Source organism: Tupaia chinensis, unplaced genomic scaffold (genome assembly GCF_000334495.1).
Source record: "Tupaia chinensis unplaced genomic scaffold, TupChi_1.0 Scaffold000366_1, whole genome shotgun sequence".
Classification (NCBI taxonomy): Eukaryota; Metazoa; Chordata; class Mammalia; order Scandentia; family Tupaiidae; genus Tupaia; species Tupaia belangeri.
The window spans coordinates 3227644-3252480 of NW_006159863.1; the positions used below are offsets into that span (position 1 = coordinate 3227644).

Sequence of the window (24837 nt, forward strand, 5' to 3'; positions counted from 1 at the left end):
GGACTTGAGTAAGAGTCTTCACAAAGCTCTTACAGAGTCAAGGCCTATTCTAGTTTGGGCTGATACCTCAAAGATGACTAGAATTCTCAAGAGCACCTTGTGTCCAGGCTGGGCTCATTGGGACTGCTCCTCTTAATTGGAGTAACCTGAGTTTGGATTCCATGGGAGGCTTTTAGAAGAGGAAGGTGTGTTCTCTCTTTTGTTAGAAAGTTAAAGATATTACAGTTAAGACCTAGATTTAGCCTATCATTGTTGTGTTTTTCACTGGACTCAGTGGAAACCAATTACGTGAGAGTTTTCTTACTACATAAAGCAAAGTGAACTGATAAGAAAGCTGTTCAAGAGTGAGAAAGGGCAGCAGATGGTGTAATGGTTACGTCACTGGATTCTCACGTAGTTGACCACAGAGGTGACCCGGCAGCTTAAAACTCATGCCGGGCGTGTACGTATGTATGTGTGTCCATGTGCCCAAAATCCCAAGAGGAGAATAGAGGAGAAGGAATTGCAGTATGGCCACACCCCTGGAAGGGTGATTTCTCACTTTCTGTCTCTCTGGCAAGCACACGCATCCTATAGTAAAAACCTCTCTCTAAAAAAAAAAAATAGTGAGAAAGTAGACTCAAGAATGTGTCCATATAGCACAGCTTCTCACTCTGGTATGAGAGCTCAGATTGCCTAAACTCCCAAAGAATGTGAATTTTGTTAAAAGGATCTTCAGAGAGGCAACTGCCCATTCCTTCTGAATTTGATTTTATCATCTAGCCTATCCCTACATTTGGTAGTTCTCAGAAATGGTGTAAGAATGTTTTGAGGGAAAAGAGACATCTTTTTTAGAAGTATGCACAGATAGTGAAAGCCAATTGTATTTTAATTAATTGGACTCTGAAAAAGGAGGTTTAACAGCTAATCCAGATAAAAGGTATCTTCTTAAAAAATCAATGGACACAGACCTTTAAGTAGCTACATGGTTCGACAGGCTATATCAACTGTGTATTTGGCTCAGCATTTAGTGATCCCGCCAACTTATGTGACCATCATGGCAGAAAAAGAGAACCAGAAGCAGAGTTCCCACCCTTTGTCCTCGAAGAGTGTGTGCTGTTCTCATCTTTGTGGTGTTTAAAATGAGGCCATTTCATAGCAGAAGTTAGGGTAGACAGAATAAGATTTTTTTTTTTTTTTTTAGGGAGTAGTAGTAAGTTTTGAAGTGAAAGGCATTTTCCATATTATTTGCACAGAGTAAGGTTCTGTGTAATGGTGGCTGTTCCTAGTACTAAGCTCACATTTTTTCATGTAATCTTTTTCTTGAAAGAAGCTGTGGCTTCTTCCTCAGAGCTTGCCTATTTTTTTTTTTTTGTATTGAAATTTTTAAGAAGGGACTAGATCTTGGATTTCAAATTGAAGGTCAATTGAGTGGCCTCTTCCATACTTCTGGACAAATACCATGCTGGGTTTTGTGACAGTCAATCGTTGGTTATAATTCCAGTATCTGGAAAGAATATGAAGCAGTTGTTCTTCCTGTGTTTGAGAGTTACCACTGGATCTGAACCCCACACTCAAATTTAGCATCTAGTTTGGAACTCAGGTTCTGTTTGATATGGGCACAGGGCATGTATAAGCCACCTAGGAGTCTTCATTCTATTTTTGAACAGCATAGGATATTCTAGTATTCTTGAGATTATCAGGTGGGAGAGATTCCTTGGGTTCTAGATAGTCCCTTGAGATCTTATTCAGATCCCTGTTCAGGGATCTCTAGACTCACCTTAGAATCTGGAGAAGCATGGGACCAGCAGTTAGCATAATGGCTATGTCTCTGGACTCCCATGTAGTCGACCACGGTTCAAGTCTCAGACCCGGTGGCTTAAACTCACGCCGGGCGCATGTGCATGCGTGCCCAAGATCCCGAGAGGAGAATGGAGGAGAAGAGATTGTGGCATGGTCATCCTCCCTGGGGGGTGATTTCTCACTTTCTGTCTCTCTGTCTCTCTCTGTCTGTCTGGCGAGTGCACATGCCCTATAGCAAAAAAAAAAAAAAAAAATCTCCAAAAAAAAAAAAAGAATCTGGAGAAGCAGATTTTATTAGTCTGGTTGGGTGTTCCATAGGGTCAAGGACTTTGTAACTGTGCCTGAACCTTCTTCACATTTAGAATACATTTGATACACATATTGATCAAATGAGTAAATAAATTAATTGAGCAGGAGTTTTCAGTATTAAGCATTTACTTCCATAGGGCTGTCTTTGACCTAATGTCTTCCTTTGGTGAGCTACAGTCCTCTCATTCCCCAAGAATTCTTCACTCTTTTTCTCCCCTGATTTGTCTTCCTTTACTTTTTATTTTAAAAATTTCCCTCTCTTAGACCATGTTTTCTGGAGGTTTTTATTTTTAAATTAGCTTTATGGAGCTGTAACTTACACATTATAAAGTTCATCCATTCTAAGCGTGCAAGTCAATGGTTTTTAGTATAGCCACAAAGTTGTGCAACCATCACCCTAATGCCATTGGTGCAGAACACCAGATGGAGCTTGTTGCCAGAAAGACCCATGTTCTGATCTTTCTGTCTGCCACTTGCAAGCTATGTGGTCTTTGGAAACTTTCCTGAATTCTTGGCGCCTTTGTTTCTCCCAGTTGTAGGATGATCGTCACTTATAGGGTTGTTGTGAGAATTAAATGAAGTATATTAAGCACAGAGTATTCCCTAAGCTGTCTTTCCTGTCTGTGACCCCTGTACCCTTCAGCTATCAGACTACATGGTATGGTGGGCAGGGGCAGGGATGGCTCTGATCTGTGATATGCCTGAAGCACCTCTCCTGCCTCAGAACCATAAAGAAAGGATCCTAATGGAATCATGCATCTTGCCCAACAACACAGTCATCAGCATTGGGGTACTGCCAGCTCTGGTCAAAGCATCATCTCAGAACCCCCCCCTTGCCAACTACATACCCACTTGGACTTTATCAAGCTATGGTCTTTTTGTCTCCAATATTTTCTTCCCTCAGGTAGCCCTTCCTGGAGGGTTCTTAACTTTGCACATTTTTTTCTTTGCAGCTACCATATTCATATTAAAAGGAACCCCAGAGATAATTCAGTTAAATGACTTTTCTAACAGTTCAAGAGTCTGAAGCTCAGGGAAGCGAGGTGACTTGGTTACATCATTAGTTGGTAGCAGGTCAAAACTATCACACGAGCAGCATTTAATACATATTTGTGGAGTGAAGGAATGCCTCTCAGTATATTATATTGCTTCAGTGACCTAGTGGCCACATTGAAATCTGAGAGTTTGAGTTCCCATTTTGATCCCATTTCTCAATTCCTCTTCACCCATAAAACAAGGATAAACCTATCGTTCACTCTTAAGGGATGAGATCAGATGCTTTGCAAAGTATAGCATGTTAAGTGGCTCTAATATTTATGTAGCCAACATTGTTTGGAGAAAGTGGAAATAACTTCCATCCTGATGAGAATCTGCACATTTGGTCTGAATCTTGCAATTCACGTTGGTTTCCCGTTTCTGAGTGTGGAGAGCTGACATTTTCCAGGCATCTCTGGCTTCGAAGGGATCTAGACCCAGGGGATTCTGAGGGAATTTGTTCCCAGCAGGTTACCCTGTGGCTAATGGAGGGTATGGTTAGTACGGGATTTTGTACCAAGACTGTGAGCACCGTGGTTGGAGAGTGGAGGGGAGAGCAATAGGAAACATGAGTGAAAAGAAGAGAAAAATCTGAAGATCTCAAGAAGTCCCCAAATTTCTTTTAATTCATTTTTAGATCCATATAGAAAAGTCCAGAACTTAATTTCTGGTGCTAGCCATTTAGAAGTAGCTGTGCCTTCTTCTAGAAAATCTTATATAATGTGTGGAAACTTTCTCTCTCTCTCTCTTCTCCCACTCTACCTCCCTCACTCTTTCTCTCCCTCTCATCTTCCACCCCTTCCCTTTGTGAGCTGAATGCTAAATCCAGAGAGTACAAGGTTCTGCGTAGGCTTCAAACTCAGCTCCTTGACAAGCGAAAGTGAAGAGAATCAAAACTGGGTGTTTTCCATCCAAATAACTGCTAAGGGTCCTAATTTAAAATGAATAAAGCTTTTCAGCAGGCCCCATGTTTCCCTAAATCAATTTGATTTTATGTAAACATTTATCTCTTTTGCACTTTTCCACCTACCACACCATTCATGTAATAATGCCTTCATGAGCCTTAATGTTTTCACCAGATACGTTTTGGAGAAGGGGTGGGGGTAGGCACGGGGATGTCTAACACACACAGAACACATTATGAGGAGTTCAGTCCTGGCAAAACTTTGTAAAAATTAGGGAGTAAAGGGGAAAAGCCCTCAGTTTGGTTTTAGAGGGGGAAAAAATGTCACTTACTTCTGGGGGTGTTGGAGGCAAATGTTGCGTGGTAGGGGGACTAGCTATTGTTTGGAAAGAGACTCAAGGGAGGAAGGGCACATTTTCAGCACCTTCTCAGAGCACCTCCATACATTGTAAATGGCTGTTGCTGACTCTGATATGAATGTACGAATGGAGGGAAATAAAGAAAGAAATGTTTGTCTGTGGCCATGCCACCCGGAATGCACCCAATCTTCCCTAATCTTGGAAGAAAGAAAGTGTTTGAATTCTGATCGATTTTTCCTTAACTAAAAGCAGTTCTCTTTTTCTGAAGTACTCCGATTACTACAAGCAGACATTTCACTACACTTGGGAGAGCCGCGGCAGGTTGTGAATTTGAACACTGCATAAAGCAACGTGGAACATTTTCTCTTAGACTTCTTCTACAGGTTCCTCTGACAAAGACCCCCACACCTCCATTAGGTGCTCCCGCAATGCCTAACCTCCCATACACCCCATAAAAAATAGAAAGAGAGGCAAAAAAGCAGATGCTACAAAATAACTTTAAAAAGATTTAGCTGTTTATTCCATTGTACACCCAACCTTATTCATAGATTGGGTCAGAAACATGTCACTGCCAAATATTTTTAGCGAACAGAGTGAAAGAACAAATACAGAAAATATTCTCAAGTGTCATTGCCCCCCATTCCCTTCCTTATTGTTTACTGTTTGTCTTCCCATCAGATTTCATTGTAAGTGATAAATACATTTAATTGGAGAAACTCTTTAATTCTTTGGTGTGATTGTTAAAAAAATAAAAATAAGTGAAAGGTCGTGGTGAGAACATTTCACCAACCACTGCTTTAAAATAGAATTTTTGGAAGCATTGTTGATTTCTGCTTATTTTTGTTGATAAATCCTGGGAAAAATGTATATCTTTTCCTTTAAAGTTCTAATTCAAGGCATGGATGTGAGAGTTCTGAAGGGACTTTGGGACTGCGGTAAAATTTCGTTGTCATAGTAACAGAAAGGGAAATAGGCCTAGCTCACCTGGGACTTTAACACTGCAAAAGCTGATTTTTTTTTTCTTTTTTCTTTTTTAAGGAAAAGGACCTTGCAAGTGAAATAAATGAAAAACTTACTGTATTTTGCACAAAATTTCAAACATTACCTGGGTGAATTGCTGTAAAGCCCACTTTCCTCATTTGTCTTGGTGTCATTGCCTGCTTAAAGATGACCAGTTTTTCAATTGCATAGATTGTTTAGGAAAATATTGACTTAAAAATTTGATCTTACAAATAATAGCCTCAAGACCATGTCTCTGGGCCTTTGTATCTTTCTGGCTAAGCTAGAGACTGTCTAAAAGGGCATTCATACGTATTAACCATAAAAACTCTGGTGGAAGTCAGCACAGATGGGCTTTGTCTTTGGATGGCAATATACCGTTTTCTGATTTTGTATACATTTTTCAAAATGTCAGGCCACCTTCATGTTTGAGCATGAAGGTGTGTGTGTGTGTGTGTGTGTGTGTGTGGCCAGCAAAGAGCTACAGATATGAGGGATCCCTGGGATTTTGGTCCAAGTTTTACCATTTTTAACCCTGGAGCAAGACTTTCTGTACAGCAGGGGTCACTGCTGTGTTTGAAGCCTTTTTTTGCAGAGTGAGTGAGTGCTCTGGAAACCCTGGAGTCAGTGTACAAACCAGAGCCCAGCTTGTGAACCGCTTAACAATCCCCCACAGTGATGGAGACGGGGGCACTGGTCTTGCGATTGAAAACATTCAAATTTGCAAATTGCGGAGGGTCAGCAATGTTCCTTACAGTCATGGCCGGTTGAAATTCCCCAGATCTGAAACACAATCGCTTTCAAATCACATCTAATAGAATGCAGATATATTCTCCCTTAAAAAATGTTTACTGAAAAAATGTAACACATTGCTTTCTCTTCACAGATTCTTTTTAAAATTTTTCCTCAAGTGCAATCAGAATTGTTTGAAAACAGCAGGAAACCCAAGGGACATGAGACGGTTTCAGGTAAGGGCTCTGCAGATCTTTACTGTTAAGTCAGTCATCCTGTTTTCTCTCTCCTCACTCTTTTCTTCCTTCCTTCCTTTCTTTCTTTCTTTCTTTTTTTCTTAAAAACCGTTATTCACAGATACCACCAACAATACAAAAGATAACTGTAAATGAAAACGATAACCCTCATCCACTAGTATTGAGGGCTTCTTCATTTTGTAGTGTTTAGGTTTTCTATCTCCCTTGCTAAACCCTACCGGGACAGGCACCAACCCATGCTGGAGATTTGATTTTAAGCCCTCAGGCTGCCCATCGCACACACAGCTGCCCACAGCAGGAACCGTGTTCTTGATATTCAGCCACCTTGGGATTTTTCAAAGCAGCTTCTCTGTGTTTTCTGCAAGCAACAGCCCCTGTCTTCCCTTTTCCACCGATTAACTATTCAGTGGTCTCTCTTGGAGCCTTTTGGAAAGCAGCAGCCCAAGCAGCCGTGGTCACTTTAAGATCGCGGCATGACAACAAGACCCACGGGACGGTGACCCAGCTGCCTGGCAGTTAAATCTGCCACCGGTTTCATCACCCTTGCCACTGATGTACTGAGGATGTGAGCTAATAAAAACACAGAGCCAGGCAAAGGGTGGCAGGTTGGAGATGAGAGCAAGAGCAGCCCCTCTCGGCCCCTTCCTTAAGCTTTGAAAGACCTATATTTAATTCACCAAATGGCTTTTCTGCCATGCATGCCCCAGCTAGATACATGACACCCCCCCTTCTCCACAGAAAAATTAAACACGTGTTAAACAATAGTATCCAAACTGGAGACTTTAAAAAAAAAAAATCTTTGCAACCAAGGCAAGATGGGGCTTATTAGCTTCATGTTGCAAGTGAGGGAGGTGAGGGTCTGGAAGGTTAAGAAACTTGCCACTAATCACAGTGAGAAGGTGGTGACGCAGGAGGGTCTGTTGGATCAGTCTCCACCGGCCCATGGACGTGAGACACGTTGTAGCTGATAGGTTTATGATTTTGCTGTTGCCTTCTTAATATTTTGGAACAAGGAACCATGCATTTTCATTTTGACCTAAACTCCACAAATTTGTGGCTGGTCCTGCTTGTTAATGAGAGCATCTGTGGTTTGACCATAATCAGACGGATGTTCAGGGAGAGAGCCATCAAGAATTGATCAGGGAGATGGGCCTATGCAAGGCTAGGGAGAATGACAGTGAAAAAAAAATATATATACACACACATATATATATAAAATATAAAAATATATACTATTTACATATATGATTTTTAATTCTTCAATTTTTTAAATTTTTAAAATAAATTTTTAGGGGACTAATAGGTGGTGTGGGGGAGAAAGGCACTGAACTCCCACATGGTTTGAGTCCCGGACCTGGCAGCTTGCTTTCTTGCTTTCCCTTTCTCTTTCTCTCTGGTCAATAAAAAATAATAATAATAACAACAACAAATAGAATTAAATAAATAAATCATTCTTTAATAAAAATAATTTTAAAAAATCAAATAATATTTTTGTGATCAGGACATTTTTTTTGTTATAGTATGTAACACTATTACTAGTTCTCTTGAAAGAGTTGAAGCCCTCCTCTCTATCACGTAGTTTCTTCCCCTGCTTATGATATGAAGACAAATGGAAATAAAATCATCCTCTTGGGGATCAAACAGGAACACTGTACATAGTGGAAGTTCACCATACTAGGTACTGCAAATAGAAATGCAAGTGATTTCTACCCGAAGAAGAGCAAAATTAAAAAGAGTTCCAAAGTGCCTTCATAGCCAATGTTTAACATCATTTCTAGAAGAAATAGGGGCAGAGAGAAGAAGATGACAGTTCGAGTCCTCCTTTCACCCCCTTTTCCACAACTATTTTGAAAGAGTTTTAAATTGGAGAAAACTCTTATGATTGGGAAGAGCCTCATAATAAAATGCCTTGTCCTTTTGTATCTCCCAAATATTAGAAACAGATTCACAAAGCAACTGCACGTTAATATTTTCCCCACTTCCTTAATTATTTACTAAGTAAGGTTTTTATTGCACCTTAGTTTTATTAGCTTAGCATAAATATAATTGATCTCAAAGTGGTGAGGAATTCTCATCTGATGTGAACGTATTTGAGGTTTGCAAACACAAGGGAATTTTATTTTTTTTTTAATGTCGTGGATTCTTTGTAGTATTTTTAATTATATATAGTTATATTGCATTTTTTTATTGAAATGACATTTATATAACTTGCAGCTCACCTTCTTATCCACTTTAAAGTGTACAATTAGTGTTTCTAGTACATTCACAATGTTTGCAACCATTATCACCATCTAGTTCCAGAACATTTCCATCAAAATGAAACTCCGTGCCTCCCAATTTCTGTTTTGCTCTAGCTGCTGACAACCACTAATTTCTTTTCTGTCTCTGTGGGTTTGTCTATTTTGGAAGCTTTGTATAAATGAAATCATTCAATAGGGTGGCTTTTTGTGCTGTCTTTTTTTTTTTAAATATTCAGTATAATGTTTTCAAGGTTCATTTATGTTTTAGCATGTATCAGCACTTCATTCCTTTTTGTGGCTGAATAATATTCCATTATATGGATATATCACATTTGGCTTATTTATTATTCAGTTAGTGGGAATTGGGTCATTTCTACTTTTGGGCTGGCATAAATAATGCTCCTATGACTATTCGAGCACAAGGGTTTTTTTTTTTTTTTTTTTTTTTTTTGTGTGTGAACATATGTTTTTAGTTTCTGTGAGTATATGCCAAAGGAGTAGAATTTCTGGTTACTCATATGAATTCATATAGTTACTCCACCTTTAACTTTTGAGGAACTGCCAAACTCCTTTTCACCATGGGTACACCATTTTTACATTCCCACCAGTAATGTGAAGGTATCAATTTTTCTAATTCCTCACGAACACTCATTATTTTTTGTTGGAAAAAAAATTCTGTCCATCTAGTAAGTGCAGAGTGGTATCTTATTGTGGTTTTGATTAATTTATTGCTAAAGGCTAATGATGCTGAATTATATTTTCATGTATGCATTATTTGTGTGTCTTTTTTTAAAAAAATTATTTAGCCTTATCTATTTATTTTAGTTCGGCCAGAGGGAAAGTGAGAAAGGAAGTCACCAGGTCTGGCACTCAGACAGCAGTCAGCCATGTGGGAGTCCAGCACCCTTCACCACTCCACCTGCCAGCCCCATTTGTGTGTTTTCTTTGGAGAAATGTTCATTCACATTTTTGGCCCTCTTTAAAGTTGGGTTATTTCTCTTTTCGCTGTTGAGTTGTAAAAATTCTTTTTTTTTTTTTTTGAGAGATTTTCGCTATAGGGTGCGTGCGCTCGCCAGACAGAGAGAAACAGAGAGACAGAAAGCGAGAAATCACCCCCCACGGGGGATGGTCACGCCACAATCCCTTCTCCTCCCTTCTCCTCTTGGGATCTTGGGCACGCACGCACACGCGCCCAGCGTGAGTTTTAAGCCACCGGGTCCGGGACTTGAACCGCGGTCAACTACATGGGAGTCCAGAGACATAGCCATTACGCTAACTGCTGGTTCCCAAAATTCTTTATGTATTAAAGATTTTGGACCTTTATTAGATAAGTGATTTGCAAATATTTTACCCATCTCATGCATTGTCTTTTCACTTTCTTAGTAGTATCCTTTGATACACACACACACGCGCACACACACACACACCAGTATCCTTTGATACACACACACACACACACACACACAATCAGAAAATTTTATATTGTACTTAGAATATGCCTTTCACACATAGAAGGTTTAATCTCTATCACATATAGAAAGTTATTATGAAGAAAGGCATGGCTATATAATAGTCAAGTGAGAAACTTGAATTCATACTTCAGTCCAAATATGTACTGAAACCAGAGAATAGATAATCATAGCGGTGGGAAGAGTGACCTGAAAGGATGTGAACTTTAGGAACTTCTGACATATATTGGGTTGTCGGAAAAGTCATGGTGCATTTTTGCATAGAAAAACATGGCATGACTTTTCTGACAACCCAATAGGTCTCATTAAAAATGACAAAGGTAATCATTTAAAACCATATATGTAATTATTTCAATCCCCTACTTTTGTCTTATGAGCAAACATAGATTTACTATAAAAAAATTTAGTGGGGAGTTTATCTGAAAATAATTGAAACATTGCTAACCAAATCATGAACTCAACCAAACTTTTGTTTTTTGCTCACCCTTCCTCTGTTCCTTATCCTAAAATAATGGTGGAACCTAGATTCTTTTTGCAAAAGAGTTGAATGAGACCAAAATGGTTGTACTTATTTTTGAGTCTAATCCAGTTCTTTAATTTAGTTTAGGTTTTAAGTATCATAGGAATTTTAAAAAGTATATCAAAACACTATTGGTTTTGACTCTTTTTTTTTAGCCCAGACCCCCTTCAAAATCTGATAAAAGTTACAGTCTCTGTCCTAACAAAAAGCTACATTTAAACAAAGTTTTAATTAAAATTTCAGAGGTCTCCAGACATTTTGAGGTTAGGGTTACATGGACCCCTCATCTAAAGAAATGAAAGTCATCTAATTTCAAATAGGGAGTGTTAATGTGAGTTCATCCTTAATAATGAGAATCTGTCCACTTAAAATTTTTTCTGATGATCTCTCATCCATTTTCTTAGCTTTAAATGCCATCTGTTCCCAGATGATTCCTCTGTCTATATACTCAGACTTCCCCCTTTTCTGGAGCTGCAGACAGACAGCTCGACCTCCCTCCTGGTCATCTTCTTTTGGATGACGAATGAGCACACGTTCAACATGGAACTCAATACCAACTCCCTGATTCATTTCCTCCTCTTCCATTGTTAAAGTGTTGCTTCCTCCTCCTCCAAATCTGTTAAATCTGTTTCTCTCTTGAAAACCTACAGCGGGTCCTCACCTTCTTCCTTGTCTAATCCATCCTCAGCACTAATGCTAGAATTTTCTTTTAAACCATGGCATGACTATCTATGGTCTATGGAATCAAATCTCAAATTTAAAAAGGCATGGCTGATAAGGCCCAACTTAGTATCTTCATAGCAGGCAAATCTGCCATCTCCATCTCCTGAAGTTCTCATGTGACCACTGTTACCACACATGTCATTGATTTCTATTCCATCTTGGATACTTTCCGCATGTTTGGCCCTCTGCCTGAGAACCCTTTACCCCTCTGCAACCTGGGCTCCTTCTCTACTTCAAGAATGTACCTGAGGGGCCAGCAGATGATGTAGCGCTTACATCACTGGCCTCCCATATGGCCGACCATGGACCTGGTAACTTGAAAATCATGCCAGGCATGTGCACCTGCATGCCGAAGATCACAGAAGAGTGGAGAGAAAGACTGTGGCGTGGTCATCCCCCCTGGGAATGATTTCTCACTTTTCTCCTCACTGTGTTTGTCTCTGTCTCTCTGGCAAGTGCATGTGCCCTAAGGCAAAAACCTCCACAAAAAGAAAAATGCATCTGAGCATGTCATCTCCTTGGTGAGGCATTTTCTGACTGTACTAGACATAGCTGTGGTCTCCTTTGTCTGTGTCAACACGTGATCTCCACAGGCTTCTACTCTGCCAGTTACCACATTGTCTTGCAGTTATTATTTATCCCTCCAATAGACTATATGCTGGCTGAGGGTAATTGGTTTGTTTTACTTATCTTTTATTTCTTTCCAAGGCCTAGCAAAATATCAAGCACTCTATGAAGCTCCATAAATTGTTATTAATTAGATAGTTAAGAGAGAGAAAGAAAAAAAGAAGGGAGGGAGAGGGAAAAGATTAAGATTCTCAGAGCCCCCTGAAGAATCTAACTCCATGGATCATACATGCAGAAAATCACTGCTGCCCTCCTTGAAATATAACAATGAAGTGAAATATCCAGATTAACAGCTCAGTGAAGGAAAGAAAGACATTTACGTCTAGTTTAGGCTGACAGGCCAGTTAAGACATAATAAACCCCATTCTTTATTTCTCTGCATTGTGGGTGAAGAGCAGGCAGGTGTAAAATCCAGAAGAACATCAATCCAGGGAAATGAAGTCAGGCGTATTGTCATTCCCCGAATTCAGATTCTAAAAAACAGTATTTAGGCCTCACTGTCATAGATAGGCCGGCTGGGTCTGCTCCAAGTTGAAGTGAAAACAGATGCACTCATTCATTTGCTCATTCACTCACCCAGTATTACTGAGGAAATACTATGTGCCAGACACTCTCCTAGGTGCTGGAGATACAGCAGGAAACAAATCAGATAAAATTCCAGTCCTCAAGGTGGACTGGAATTTATCTTATTGAGGAGATCAGAAACTAAAATGAGTGGTTGACGTAGCCTAGGTAGCTAAGGTCTGTGCTTTCCAATCTCCAGGTGACTCTCAGAAGCAGAAAGTTTTTGTGGTGACTCTTGGAACTCAGCAGTGTGGTCAAGTGTAGACAATGTGGCTAAATGATGCCCAAATAACAAACGTGGTTGCTCTTCCAGATAGTTTTCAGAGCTTCCTACAGCATCTTCTGTAATAGAACACTAATGTTGGCAGATCTTTTACTCAGATTGTGGAACTTAGAGACTGGGGTGCCATGTTTTACCCTCTACTCAAAAGAACTCTCTCCTAGGGCCAGACAGTGCACGGTGGTAAAATGCAATCCACTAGGGTTACTACATGGGAAGGTTCTGAGTTTATGTCCAGAGACCTCCCTGAGTATGCCTAGTGTGGACGTGCCCATGACTGGGGACTGACTGAAGTTGGGGGTGGATGGTGTCAGAATTCTACTGGAGGTGCTGTCTCACTTTCTCATCTCTCACTCACAGAAGAAAGGAATAAACTTCCAAAAAAGAACTCTACTCTAAAAATATGTGATCCCTGTGGAGAGCTGGGATGTTTTCTGACCTATGGGTAGCACCAATTTGTATTGGTGGTACATTCTGGGTCTGGTAGCCTTGACATATCTCCAACCCCCAAATCATTTGTAATCAACTCCTTCATTGCGATGTAGAGCTTGCCTGTAATTAGAGTAAAGATTCTGTCTGCCATTTGCTCAACTTCTCTGATAGTCTCTTGGGTGTATCAAGTTCCCATAACTACTCCCTTTTTTTTGATTAGGCCCAGCAAAATAATCATTTTCACTTCAGTTGTGCTAGGGAGAAGACTGAGATATATGTACAGGCTCAGCCACCCTGGACCTCTAGAGATCAGATGTCAGTGGTATAAAAGGATACCTCTATTTCTTTTACTTTTTTTTTTTTAAGGGAGAAATTGTTGCTTTAGGGTGTGTGCACTCGCCAGAGAGACAGAGCAAGACAGAGAGACAGAAAGTGAAAAGTCACGCCCTCCAGGAGGAATGACCATGCCTGCAATCCCTTTTCAGTTCTCCTCTTGTGATTTTGGGTGCACACACACACACATGCCCGGCATGAGTTTTAAGCCTCCAGTTCTGGAACTCGAACCGCAATCGACTATATGGGAGCCCAACAACATACCCATTACACCATCTTCTGGTCCCAGGATACCTGTATTTCTAGCAGAAGAAAAGTCATTTCAGGGGCCATACAAGGAGGGACATCAGTCTTGCGTTGGTTCCAGGTTGCACACAAGCTTAGGAAAGGCTGGTTAGAAGGCCATCTTGGAAGGGATTTGAAAGGGATGAGGGAAAGGGCTGGTGTTTTGTGAGAGCACACCTGGCAGGTCCAGTAGACCTCTGAGGAAGTGAAAAGACCGCATAGTGGTGTGAAGGGAACTGAGGACACATAGGCCTGCCCTATCAGAATGAAGAAAGGAAGCAAGGCTGGATGAGAACTGACTGAAGTCCTCAGGGGTAGACAGATCATGTGAGAGACCTAGTGGCTGTGACTGCGACATGCTCTGGGCAACAACTGCACAAGAATGACGGGAGAATTAATGCCTATGACAAAGACACCTAGTCCACACAGCTGGGTGTTAGCCATTAGTCTGTTTTACTAAATGATGCAGGAGCAAAGGGCACGGCTACTCATGTCTTGGAAATGGGCCAAGATCCATCCAGCAACTCCTTATGATTTTTGTAAACCCCCAGCTCTTATATAAAACTTTTTAATGGCACCACCATCTATTTTTCTTAAATAAAAAATGTTGAATGTTTCTCTCACACCCGTTGAAGAGGGAAACGAGAGTTTAAATTAACTCCAAATGGTAAAAATTTAATACCGCGCCAGCTGCCTGCAGGTTTCTTCAGTTCCAATCTTTCAGGTTGAGAGCTACTCCAGCTGCTCTGTGATCTCATCCACTATTTGAAATTTGCTGTGCTACTGAGCAGCAGTTTTAAAGCACATAATGAAAATCACTTGACTTATGGCCTCTCTGATCAACAGGTGAGTCCATTTTCTGGTGGTAAAACAAACCAGATAGTCCCAGTTAAGAAATAATAATGATCTATTTAGAATCAGGAAACAAACAAACAAAAACAAAACATCTAAGGGTCTGTCTGAGTATCTTTCACTGTAATACTGAAAGCTAAAGGAAGTCTTTCTGGGGTCTTCTCAAACTTTTCTCCGATGGTCTGACCTTCTGCCACTCTTATCCCTGGTTTTTGGTGTCTTAAATGGAAACAAGAATCAGAGTAAAACAAATTTTGACCAACTCATTTAAGAAATGAGTTTTGAGTTCTGTATGGGACAAAAGGGGGAGAATGCTTACTGATAGTTGCCCAAATAAATCTTAGGAAAGGATATGTTAGACTTTTGGAGGTGGAAATATAGCCTAAATGCTCAAATATTTTAGGAGACTCAAATATGGGTGTAAAACCTACCCCTGAACCCATTCAAGAGCACTCAGGTGCAGAATGTTCTAGAAAGCAAAGCTTTCTTCATTCTTCCCTAAGAGTGCATAGGTTCCTTAGCTGCTTTCTGGGGTCTATATGCTCTTGATATTTGATAGACTGCAGGTGATTCAGGAGGTCCTTGGGGGTAGACTTTAGTGGAAGAGAATGGCCGAGCCAAACACAGAACTGCATCAAATGTGTTATGGCTCCCCTGTGGTTCTCAAGACTAATAAAATACTATCCTTGACCATAGCCATTTCACTGGGCATACATTGTAGAGAGGAAAAGCAATGGGTTCAATGGAGTAAAATGAAGCAGGGTGAAAGTGTCTATAGCCTTTGAGGTAGTTACACTCAGAGTTGTAAAGTCAGTGAACAACCTCCAGATTCCCTGACAACATGAAAATCTGGTTCAAAAAAATTGTTGCTCCATGCCTCTTCATATTCAATTGGAGTTTTAAAGGCAAGTTGTAAAAGGTGAGCAGGGCACAGTGGTTAAATGCAGCACTGTAGCACAGTGGTTAAGTGCAGTGCATTGGGATCCAGATCCCACGTGGCCAACTGCAGTTTGAATCCTGGCCCCATTGGCTTGAAAAGCACACCTGGCATGTATGTGTGCACCTGGAATCTTACAGGAAGAAGAAATGGAGGAAAATGAATTGTGTCATGATCATGCTCCACTGGGGGTGGGGGACTGTCTCTGGCAAGCACATGAATACTCTGGCAATTAAAGAAAAAAAAAATAAAATGAAACAAAAGATCCCACTTTAATGCCAAATTTACCAAAGTATGCCAGGAGAAAATGCTTAGGCAAACTACTCAATTTTTGTGGATTAGAGTTTTTTTAAGGTGTCAGAATAATCATCTCTGTAACCTTGGTTATATAACTAGATTTTTTTTTTCAATTCTTAAAGGCCTATCTCAAACCTCACTTCCTTAGGCCAGCTCCATGGCACAGTGCTCAAGAGAAGCCAGTTCCCAACCCAGCCAGCCTGAGTGCTGGGCACATATGCCAGTGCCTGAGATCTAATGGGGTAGAGAAATGGAGGAAGGGAATTCATGGCATGGCTAGATCCTAGGGAGGGTGCTCACCCCTCTTTCTCTGTTTCTCGCACACAAGCACACATGTGCTCAATCATGCATAAAGTTTTTTTTTTTAAAGCTCACTTCTTTGATGAAATGTTATTGCTTCAGGTCATGCTGATTCCTCCCCTTTTGAGGCCCTAGAGGACACAATGGCCATGCAAGTTAGTCCTCAATTATATATTACTGTATAGTAATTTTAGGTTGTGACTAGTATTTACTGTACTTTATCACCTAGAGGCAGTGACAGTGTTTTCTGTAAGCCTCCACTGCATGTAGCACAGTGCCCAGGAATCTCAATAAATAACCAATGACTGATTAAAACAGAAATGCTTTAAGTATTTTGTCAGGAGTTATGTCGTTAATGCCACAGTCCTTCCTTCAGATGAATAATGCCAGAATGTCCCATATCTGTCCTATGGCAATCAACTGTGTGTTCTCCTGTTTGGGACTTGATACATAACTGAACAGAAAATTCAGTCTTAGGGAGTATGAAGCAAGAGCTATTGGTAAGAATTCTGGAAATTCCTTTTTAAAAAGAATGACAAAATCCATGCATGTGGGGTAAATGTTTAATTTTGGAGACTCTGGACTCCAGTAACAAAGAAGAATCTGGACCTTAACTCTGGTTCGAAAATATAATATGTGCCAAGAATACAGTGGTAGAGAAAAACAGATTACAAAAGGCAATTTGTTGTTAGCCTGGGTCAAATTAATGGAGGCTTAGAGAAATTATTTAATTAGATTTACCTCATCAGTTATGTTAACTATCAGGTATATAAAACTTCCGTCGTGTATTTCTTCTCACTAGATAGACTCCCAACTTGCTTGTCCACCATGACCAGATTTTCTATGTCCCTTAATGGTCTCTATGTCCCTTCCCTCCTTCCACAGGTGGAAAATAAAATCCCACATAACAGTTGTGCTTTGGGGAAGCTGAAATAACATATATATAGCAACTGAACAGTTATAAGGGAAAAGCACATCATGAATTTAATTCTATTTCCAGATGTAAAATGTCATAAAGAATTTTTTTCCATACTTGGCAAAATAACAGGAATTTTCAAGACCGTTTTATTTAGCTGAGTATATGCATGTTCATAAGTATGGTATCAGAGAGTCTTCAACGTTGAGTGTGCTATAAATGCTACGTGTTATAGCTTTACTGAGATTAAACTACCAAAGGCCCCCCATTCAGCAAGGAGGTGCATGACCCTCATTGAAATGGCAGGGAACTATGTCTGACTGATGGTAGAAGTTGGTGTGTTTTCAAAGCATCCATATGGAGAGGTTTCTAACCAATGTAATTATTCTCTAGTGACTGCAGACGCTGGAATTGTCTCTGTTTCAAAGAGCAGATCACTTAGTCATTCCACACATTTTTCATTTTGACTTCTCTTTTTCTTTTACCCTCCTTTTGTGAGACTTAGGGTCTTTGTGGGAACACCTGGGTATAAGCTGAGAAAGACTAACTGGGAGTAGGCCAAGCTGGCCATTCCTCTGACTTAAGTAACTCAACTAAATCATCCAGTTAGAACCTTGAGGAAGATGAATATTCAATGCACATATATGCGTGAAAGTATGATGATCCAAAAAACCAAGGACATTTCAAGAATGAGGCACGAAAGAACCTCTCAAGAGTGGGAATAAGTCAGTTGTGTAAAGGTCCTCATGCCAGAAGCTATCATTCTGATAGCAAAGAAACAATTCCTTTATTGCAGAGTTAGCTGTACAGACAGATTAGCAGATCTGTCCACCTACAAGGTAACTCCCACTGTGGCCTTTTATGAGCAGGAAAGAGCGCTTTGCAACTTAGCTCCTGCTTTGTATAAATTTTGTATAAATTATTAGCATCAGGGATGTGGAAGAACTCTTGGGTAATGAGAGCAAAAATAGAATTTTGAGAAAGCTAATCATTTTTCTTGAGTATTTTTTAGCAGATTGCTAACATTCGTAGATTTGATTCTTAAAACTTTCTCGTACTTTTCAAGGGGAGGTATAAACTTTTTGTGTTTCCATTTCTGTGTAACCAGCGAACACTGCTGAGTAATGAAATGATTCACAGTGAAACTCAGTACCCTTACTCCCTATTTAGCCTATGTTTATGGGGCTGGTCTTACCAAAATCTAAAGATCACATCAAAACAATAGCAGTGAGAACTATTTTCACTTAACAAAAATGCAAGTATATTCAATTCAACCTCATTTTATTGGAATCTTAGCAGAAAGGTATTTTATCATTAATTAATAGGTTGTTAGTTTTGCATCAAATTGGAATTTCTCAGTTGAGGAGAGCTATCACTATAATGGCTTAGTTTTCAGATCTGCAGCCTTTCCTATCAGAGCTTTGAGCTGAAATACAGATATATCAACTATGAGGACTAAATGAAAACTGTCACTAGTGTCAACAGCAGAAACCGGGGTACATCCCACACAAATTACTGACATCTGTATTCCTAATTGGCATTCTTGAGGCCTGTGCCAGCAGTGTAGCAGTGCCAAGAGAACGTGACAACCTGAGAAAAGACGAGATATCAGGTCTGGGTGACAGGAGACATTGATGAGGCCCAGTTCTTTTGTATGGAATACTCTGCATGTGTTTGGTATAATGCTGGCAATTTTTAGTTTCAAGTCCCTCCAAAAGGCACCTTTTATCCATACTAGATTTGCTACTTTTCAAGCAGATCAGTTTATGATCTTAGGAGAGCAAGCAGTATTGATGGGTATATGATCAGAAGGCTGTTGGCGAAGATGCATACAAATAGTTAACAAGGTAATGGTAAGAAATGTTGACCTTGATTTGTTTAGCTAAGATGTAAAGATTTTTGAAGGTCAAAGGTGTCCTTGTGTAGTGTTTTGGAGTCTAACTGTGCCTGACCCTCTAACATTAAGCTGCTGTGGCCTGCAGTTTTGAAGAGTGAAGCAAACCAGGGGGAAAGCGAGAAGGGGGAGAGAACAGGAAATGGAGTGAGGTGTTTCAGGAAGTTGTCAGGGGTTGACTGATTGATTCCAGATGGAAAGGGTCAGCCTTCATGACCCAGGAAATACTCACTAGGGGAAAGAAGCTGGCTTGTGGAAAGGGAAGGCCTGGGAGTCAGATGATGTTGGAATGCACATTCCACTTCCTTTAGTCTTAAAACATTCAGAAATTTTAACTTCTTTGAATAGAATAATATCAGTGTTGTCATCGCGCATCAGAAAACAGTGAAGGAGGTTAAATTTGAAACTTTGACTGTACCCAATGTATCTCCACCTACATAATGTAGTTCCTTCTCCTAGAAGTAGAGTGAATATATATGAAACCAGTATTTAATTGTGCATCTCCTTGTCTAGGAACAACAACCGAACATGTCTGCTTTCATGTTGTGGAGTTTGTGAATTAAATCCATTAGGTTTTGCAAATTCAATTTAATTGGCAGGCTCTTCTAGGTACGTTGAAGTCTGAGATATTTGGAATATGAAAAACTGGAGCTTGCCTCATATCTATATATATACATGCACACACATTTGGACATAATTTAAAATCTTGTAATAAATTTTGCAGACACTGATATAATTCAGGTTAATTCCCTTGCTGTCATGAGAGGCCAGCGCTAGCCAGCAAGAGATTAAAATTTATTTCCATTGTTAATAGAAAATAATGAAGTGCATCTGAACCATCAGGGTATGTCATTCGGGAAATGTTCACTTTGGAACTAAGACTCACTCCACCCAAATGGACAATGATGAAATCAGCTGGCTCATGAAAGCCCATATTTTGTGGCATGAGGAGCATTAATAGGGTGTATGACAAGAAGCTTGTGGAATGAATTAAAGTGGCCTCAGAGAGAACTTTTTCTTTTTTGAGAGATATTTGCTCTTAGGGTGTGTGCATTCACTAGAGAGACAGAGAGACAGAAAATAAGAAATCAGCCCCTGGGAGGATGGTCATGCTTCGATCCCTTCTCCTTTACACTCCTCTCGGGTTTTGGACACACACACACACATGTGCCTGGCACGAGTTTCAAGCTGCCAGGTCTGGGACTCAAAGCACAGTTGACTACATGGGAATCCAGTGCTTAACTACTACATCACCTGCTGGCTCAAAAGAGAACATTGTTTTACGTCCACGTAAACCTCAAGACAGGGCCAAGATTCTCTTCAGTGTGCCTAGTACAGTCATTAACACTTAAAGCTGAAGCATCCTCTTGCTTTTTTATTTTTCTTATTCTTTTTGTTTGTTTTCCAAAGATGACAGTCACATCTGCAAATCCATTCACATGTATGTTTTCAAAGAGTGGTTCGATTTCTCTTTTTTCCTCCCCTTTTCCCTATGATTTTAGGAGTGTAAGTTTGCACAGAGGTGATTATGTTCAGACTTCACATTTATCTGAACCCCGTGACAATGAGCCTCAGTCTATCTTTGTCATGTGGTCTGTGCTTTGCGGAGGTCACTGATAAGAACTAGCGCCTTGGTGCACTTGTGGAACTTGATGAATGTCTCTGTCTTATGGTTGCCACCATGTGATAGGAATTTTCTGGAAGGACTTTTCCCAGACACAAACGTGTTCACATGGATACAATTGAAAACAGACTCAGAGCTAGACAGGCTGCATCACTGAATTGTGAGCAATTACATTAAAGATAATTTTATGAATGACAGCTTAGGGTCCTCTGAGTTTATTGTTTGACTCTTGAGGGCCTATCATAATGCCTGACATGTAGTAGGAGCTCAGTGAATATCTGTTGGGTTGAATGATGGAAACTCACTGTGTTCACATAAAATTTCATGTATGCTACTACCATGCCCAAGGTGTGGGGCTATATAAAGTGATTTGTGGACTCAGGGGTTTTGGAATTCTCCCAGACTTATTACACTGTAACTTATTAACATTTATAAAAAATAAAGATGCCTTTAAAGCTCTCTTTAGGGAAAAACATCAGAAGAGTGTTGCCTTGGTGGAGAGGGAGGGGTAGCATTGGCTGGGAAAGAGCAGAGGATAACTTTCTGGGGAGAGAGAAATAGATATATAAGTAAATTGGGCAGCTAAGCTTTGTGCACTTCAATATATGCAGATTTTACTTAAAATTTTACCTGAAAGAAACCTGATTGTGTGATCATCAGCATGGAGCAGCGGGTGGCAGTATAGATGAGATGAGAGTGGCAATATTTTGACCATTCTTGAAACTGGATGATGAGTGCTAGGGATTTATTATGCTATTCTGTTTATGGTAGCTCCCCCTCTTATCTGCAGGGAAGGCATTCCAAGACCCATCAGTAGACGCCTGAAACTGTCGATAGTACTGAACTCTCCCTACACATACACACCTGTGATAAAGTCTAATTTATAAATGAGGAGAGATGAACACTAACTAATAATAAAATAGAACAGTTATAACAATACACTGTAATAAAAATTATGTGAATGCTGTCCCTCTCAAAATATCTTATTGTGCTGTAATTACTGTACTCACCTATTTTGAGACCTTACTTGACTAGGGGTAACTGAAACCAGAGAAAGTAAAAACAAGGATAAAAAGGAGATTATAGTATTTTGTTTGCTTGAAATGACTCCTAATAAAGAGTTTTAAAATGCTCTCTAATTCTTTTAAATCAAGAGGTAAATCAGGGTCAAGTCTCCCCACCCTCCGTATTTAATAATGAAGAGATGGCAAGACAATGACGAGTATGATATTAATGAATTTAATTTGGGAGTAGGCAGGAAGAGTCATTTTTAAACACAGTTCCACATTATGTACCTATTCAATGCCTTTCCTCCAAAGATCTATACACATGCATGAATATGTATACAACAAGTTCCTTTTTCACTAAGATAATTGCTGTGTGTAACTGATGTGAGCTGGGAAGCAGTCATGTGTCTGGGATAGTTCATTTTCCTGCTTCAATTAAGTTGGTGGTAGATGCACCCAAGTCCACTTTCTTATACTATACCTTGTAGGCCCTCTCTGGTGTGTGTGTGTTTAAGGTTTTTGCCAGAGAGACAGACTGAGACAGTGAAAGGAAAAGTGGGAAATCATTCCCCAGGAGGGATGATCACAACATAATCCCTTCTCTTCCATTCTCCTTCTGGAGCACTTGCCAGAGAGAGAGACAGAAAGCAAGAAATTACTCCTAAGGAGGAATGACCACACCACAATCCCTTTTCCTCTATTCTCCTCTTGGGATCTTGGGCATGCACGCACACATGTCTGGCATGAGTTTTAAACCATCAGGCCCAGGACTCAAACCGCAGTTGTCTCTGTGGGAGTCCAGCGATATAACCATTATGCCATCTGCTAGTCCCTCCTCCTGGGATTTTGGGCACGCATGCACACTCACCCAGCTTGTCAGGTCTGGAACGCGAACTGCACTCTGCCATGTGGAAGTTCTGCATCTTAACCACCATGCCACCTGTAGCCCTGGCCCTAACTGGTCTCTGCCTCTTTGAACTTCTCTCACAGCCTTATCTTGAAGCACACATAGTAGAACTTAATTCAGCACCATTCAGTGTGGTACGTTCATGTGTTAGCTATGTTTCTTAGCTTGAGTGTAAGCTCTGGGAAGGATGGATTATACTTAGAACTATTGATTTCTGGCTCTGTGTTCCCCTTTTTAGAGCCTTTCCAGAGCTTAGATCATGGGCAAATCTTGATAAGAAATGTTATCTGTCTTGCTGACCAATTGAATAAGGCCCAGGATCAAGACCAATTCTAGCAAACTCATCTAAATTTGGCACATACCAAGTGCTATGCTGAATCCTTCCATGTACAGTACTATTTCATTTTGTTTCATTCAGCCCTGCAAGGTAGACTTTGTTTATGTTCTATAGATAAGAAAAACTAAGATTTGAACAGGTAAAGTAATTTGTCCTGGATGTGAAGAAGCAGCAGGACTGGAGCAAGAGTTCTATTTTATTTGACTCCAAATCCATGCTCTTCCACGACTCCACATCCATCGTTTCTCTTTCCTCCAGTTACATACTAAACATCTTATGCTTTCAGGGCTGAGTTCTGGCAACCTTATCTTCTCACCCAAAATCCAAGTATCTGCCATGACTTTTTTGTAGGTGCAGACACCACAGACTGTCCATCAGCCAGCATCCCAATGTCTAGCGTGATGTTAGGACACATCTAAATTGCAAGAATCCATTCTCAAGCTTAGAGAAGTGACCTTCCAGTTGGCATATAGATCTTGGTTATTTAATGCACAGCTGTGCCTTGTTTTTTTTTTTTTTGAGAGATTTTCACTGTAGGGCGCGTGCGCTCGCCAGACAGACAGAGAGAGACATAGAGATAGAAAGCGAGAAATCACCCCCCAGGGGGGATGGTCACGCCGCAATCCCTTCTCCTCCATTCTCCTCTCGGGATCTTGGGCACGCATGCACACGCGCCCGGCGTGAGTTTTAAGCCACCGGGTCCGGGACACGAACCACGGTCGACTACGTGGGAGTCCAGTGACATAGCCATTACGCTAACTGCTGGTTCCCAATGCACAGCTGTGCCTTGTGATGACTACAGCTTGAGGTTCTATTGGGAGCGATGGCCCAAGTCCTTTGATAGAAATTGAGGTTTCAGAAACCAGCAAGCATATGCCCAGCTTTCTCATTTCACGACTATGAGTGTATGTTGAAAACAAATACATGACAACAGATGGGCAAAGGGTAGCATCTTTCTCCACCAACTTCTGCCATAATTACAGGAAGAGAAAAACCTGTTGAGTTGTTGAAACCATGACTCTTCCCCAAATTCTATATGGTCTTGTATTTGTGAATACAGGTGTAGTAAAAGAGAATGCTGGTACATTTGCTACTTTATGTGAAACTAACCCCGTCATCTCTCCTCCCCTTTTCACTTTCAATATGCAGGTTGTGTTGTCAACAACAGTGAATGTGGATGGGCACGTGCTGGCCGTTTCTGACAACATGTTTGTTCATAACAATTCCAAGCATGGGCGAAGAGCACGAAGACTGGACCCGTCGGAAGGTAAGGCTGTCTGACCTGAGAATGGTAGACAAATGAAAGTATCCACAAATTTCCTTGTTTGGGTTTTAAATCTGTGTTTCTGAGTCAGAGTGGAAAAGCTACACTAAACCATGTGAGTTTTTAAGTGAAATTGTAAACAATGACTCCAGTCTGCTCTATTATAAGCCCTTCACATCTCCCAGCCAGTGTTCAAGTCCTTGTGCCTCACAGCCTTTTCCATTCAGTTCTGTGTTTTTCTTTTTGCTAGACGGGCATTGCAGGCAAATGTAGGCTTATGACATCTTAGTTAAACAGGAACATTGCAGTGCCAGACATGTATGAATAAGTGTCAGATGTGCCCTTAAACAGATTGTGGGCAAAACAAAACAATGTGCAGAATGGAACTGACACTAATTGATTTTTGTTTGCTTGGACAAGAAGAAATCATGGTTTTGCTCTGGGTAGTTTTCCAAGTGCATTAAAGTAATTAGAAATACTGGTAACTGTTAAACTTCAAGTTGTCCAAAAAATTAAAGTGTATCAGTGAAGATAACTGACAAACTTAAGCAAATTCCATCTTAGTTATTCCCCTTCCTTCTGCCCTCCCTGACTTACTGGTGGAGGAAGACCTTATAATTTAGAATGAATGGCCAAATTAGGCTATTATTTT

The 24837-nt window shown here is 40.4% G+C and overlaps 1 protein-coding gene across 1 annotated transcript in view; it reads left to right on the plus strand.

The window, feature by feature from the left end:
* The window catches only part of EBF2 (EBF transcription factor 2), a 241776-nt gene that overhangs the window by 157632 nt on the left and 59307 nt on the right, over nt 1-24837 (plus strand). Inside the window, exons 7-8 of the mRNA XM_006153248.2 lie at nt 6275-6356; nt 24071-24188. Coding sequence (XP_006153310.1) covers nt 6275-6356; nt 24071-24188 — 200 coding nt within the window. The remainder of the gene's footprint in view (nt 1-6274; nt 6357-24070; nt 24189-24837) is intronic.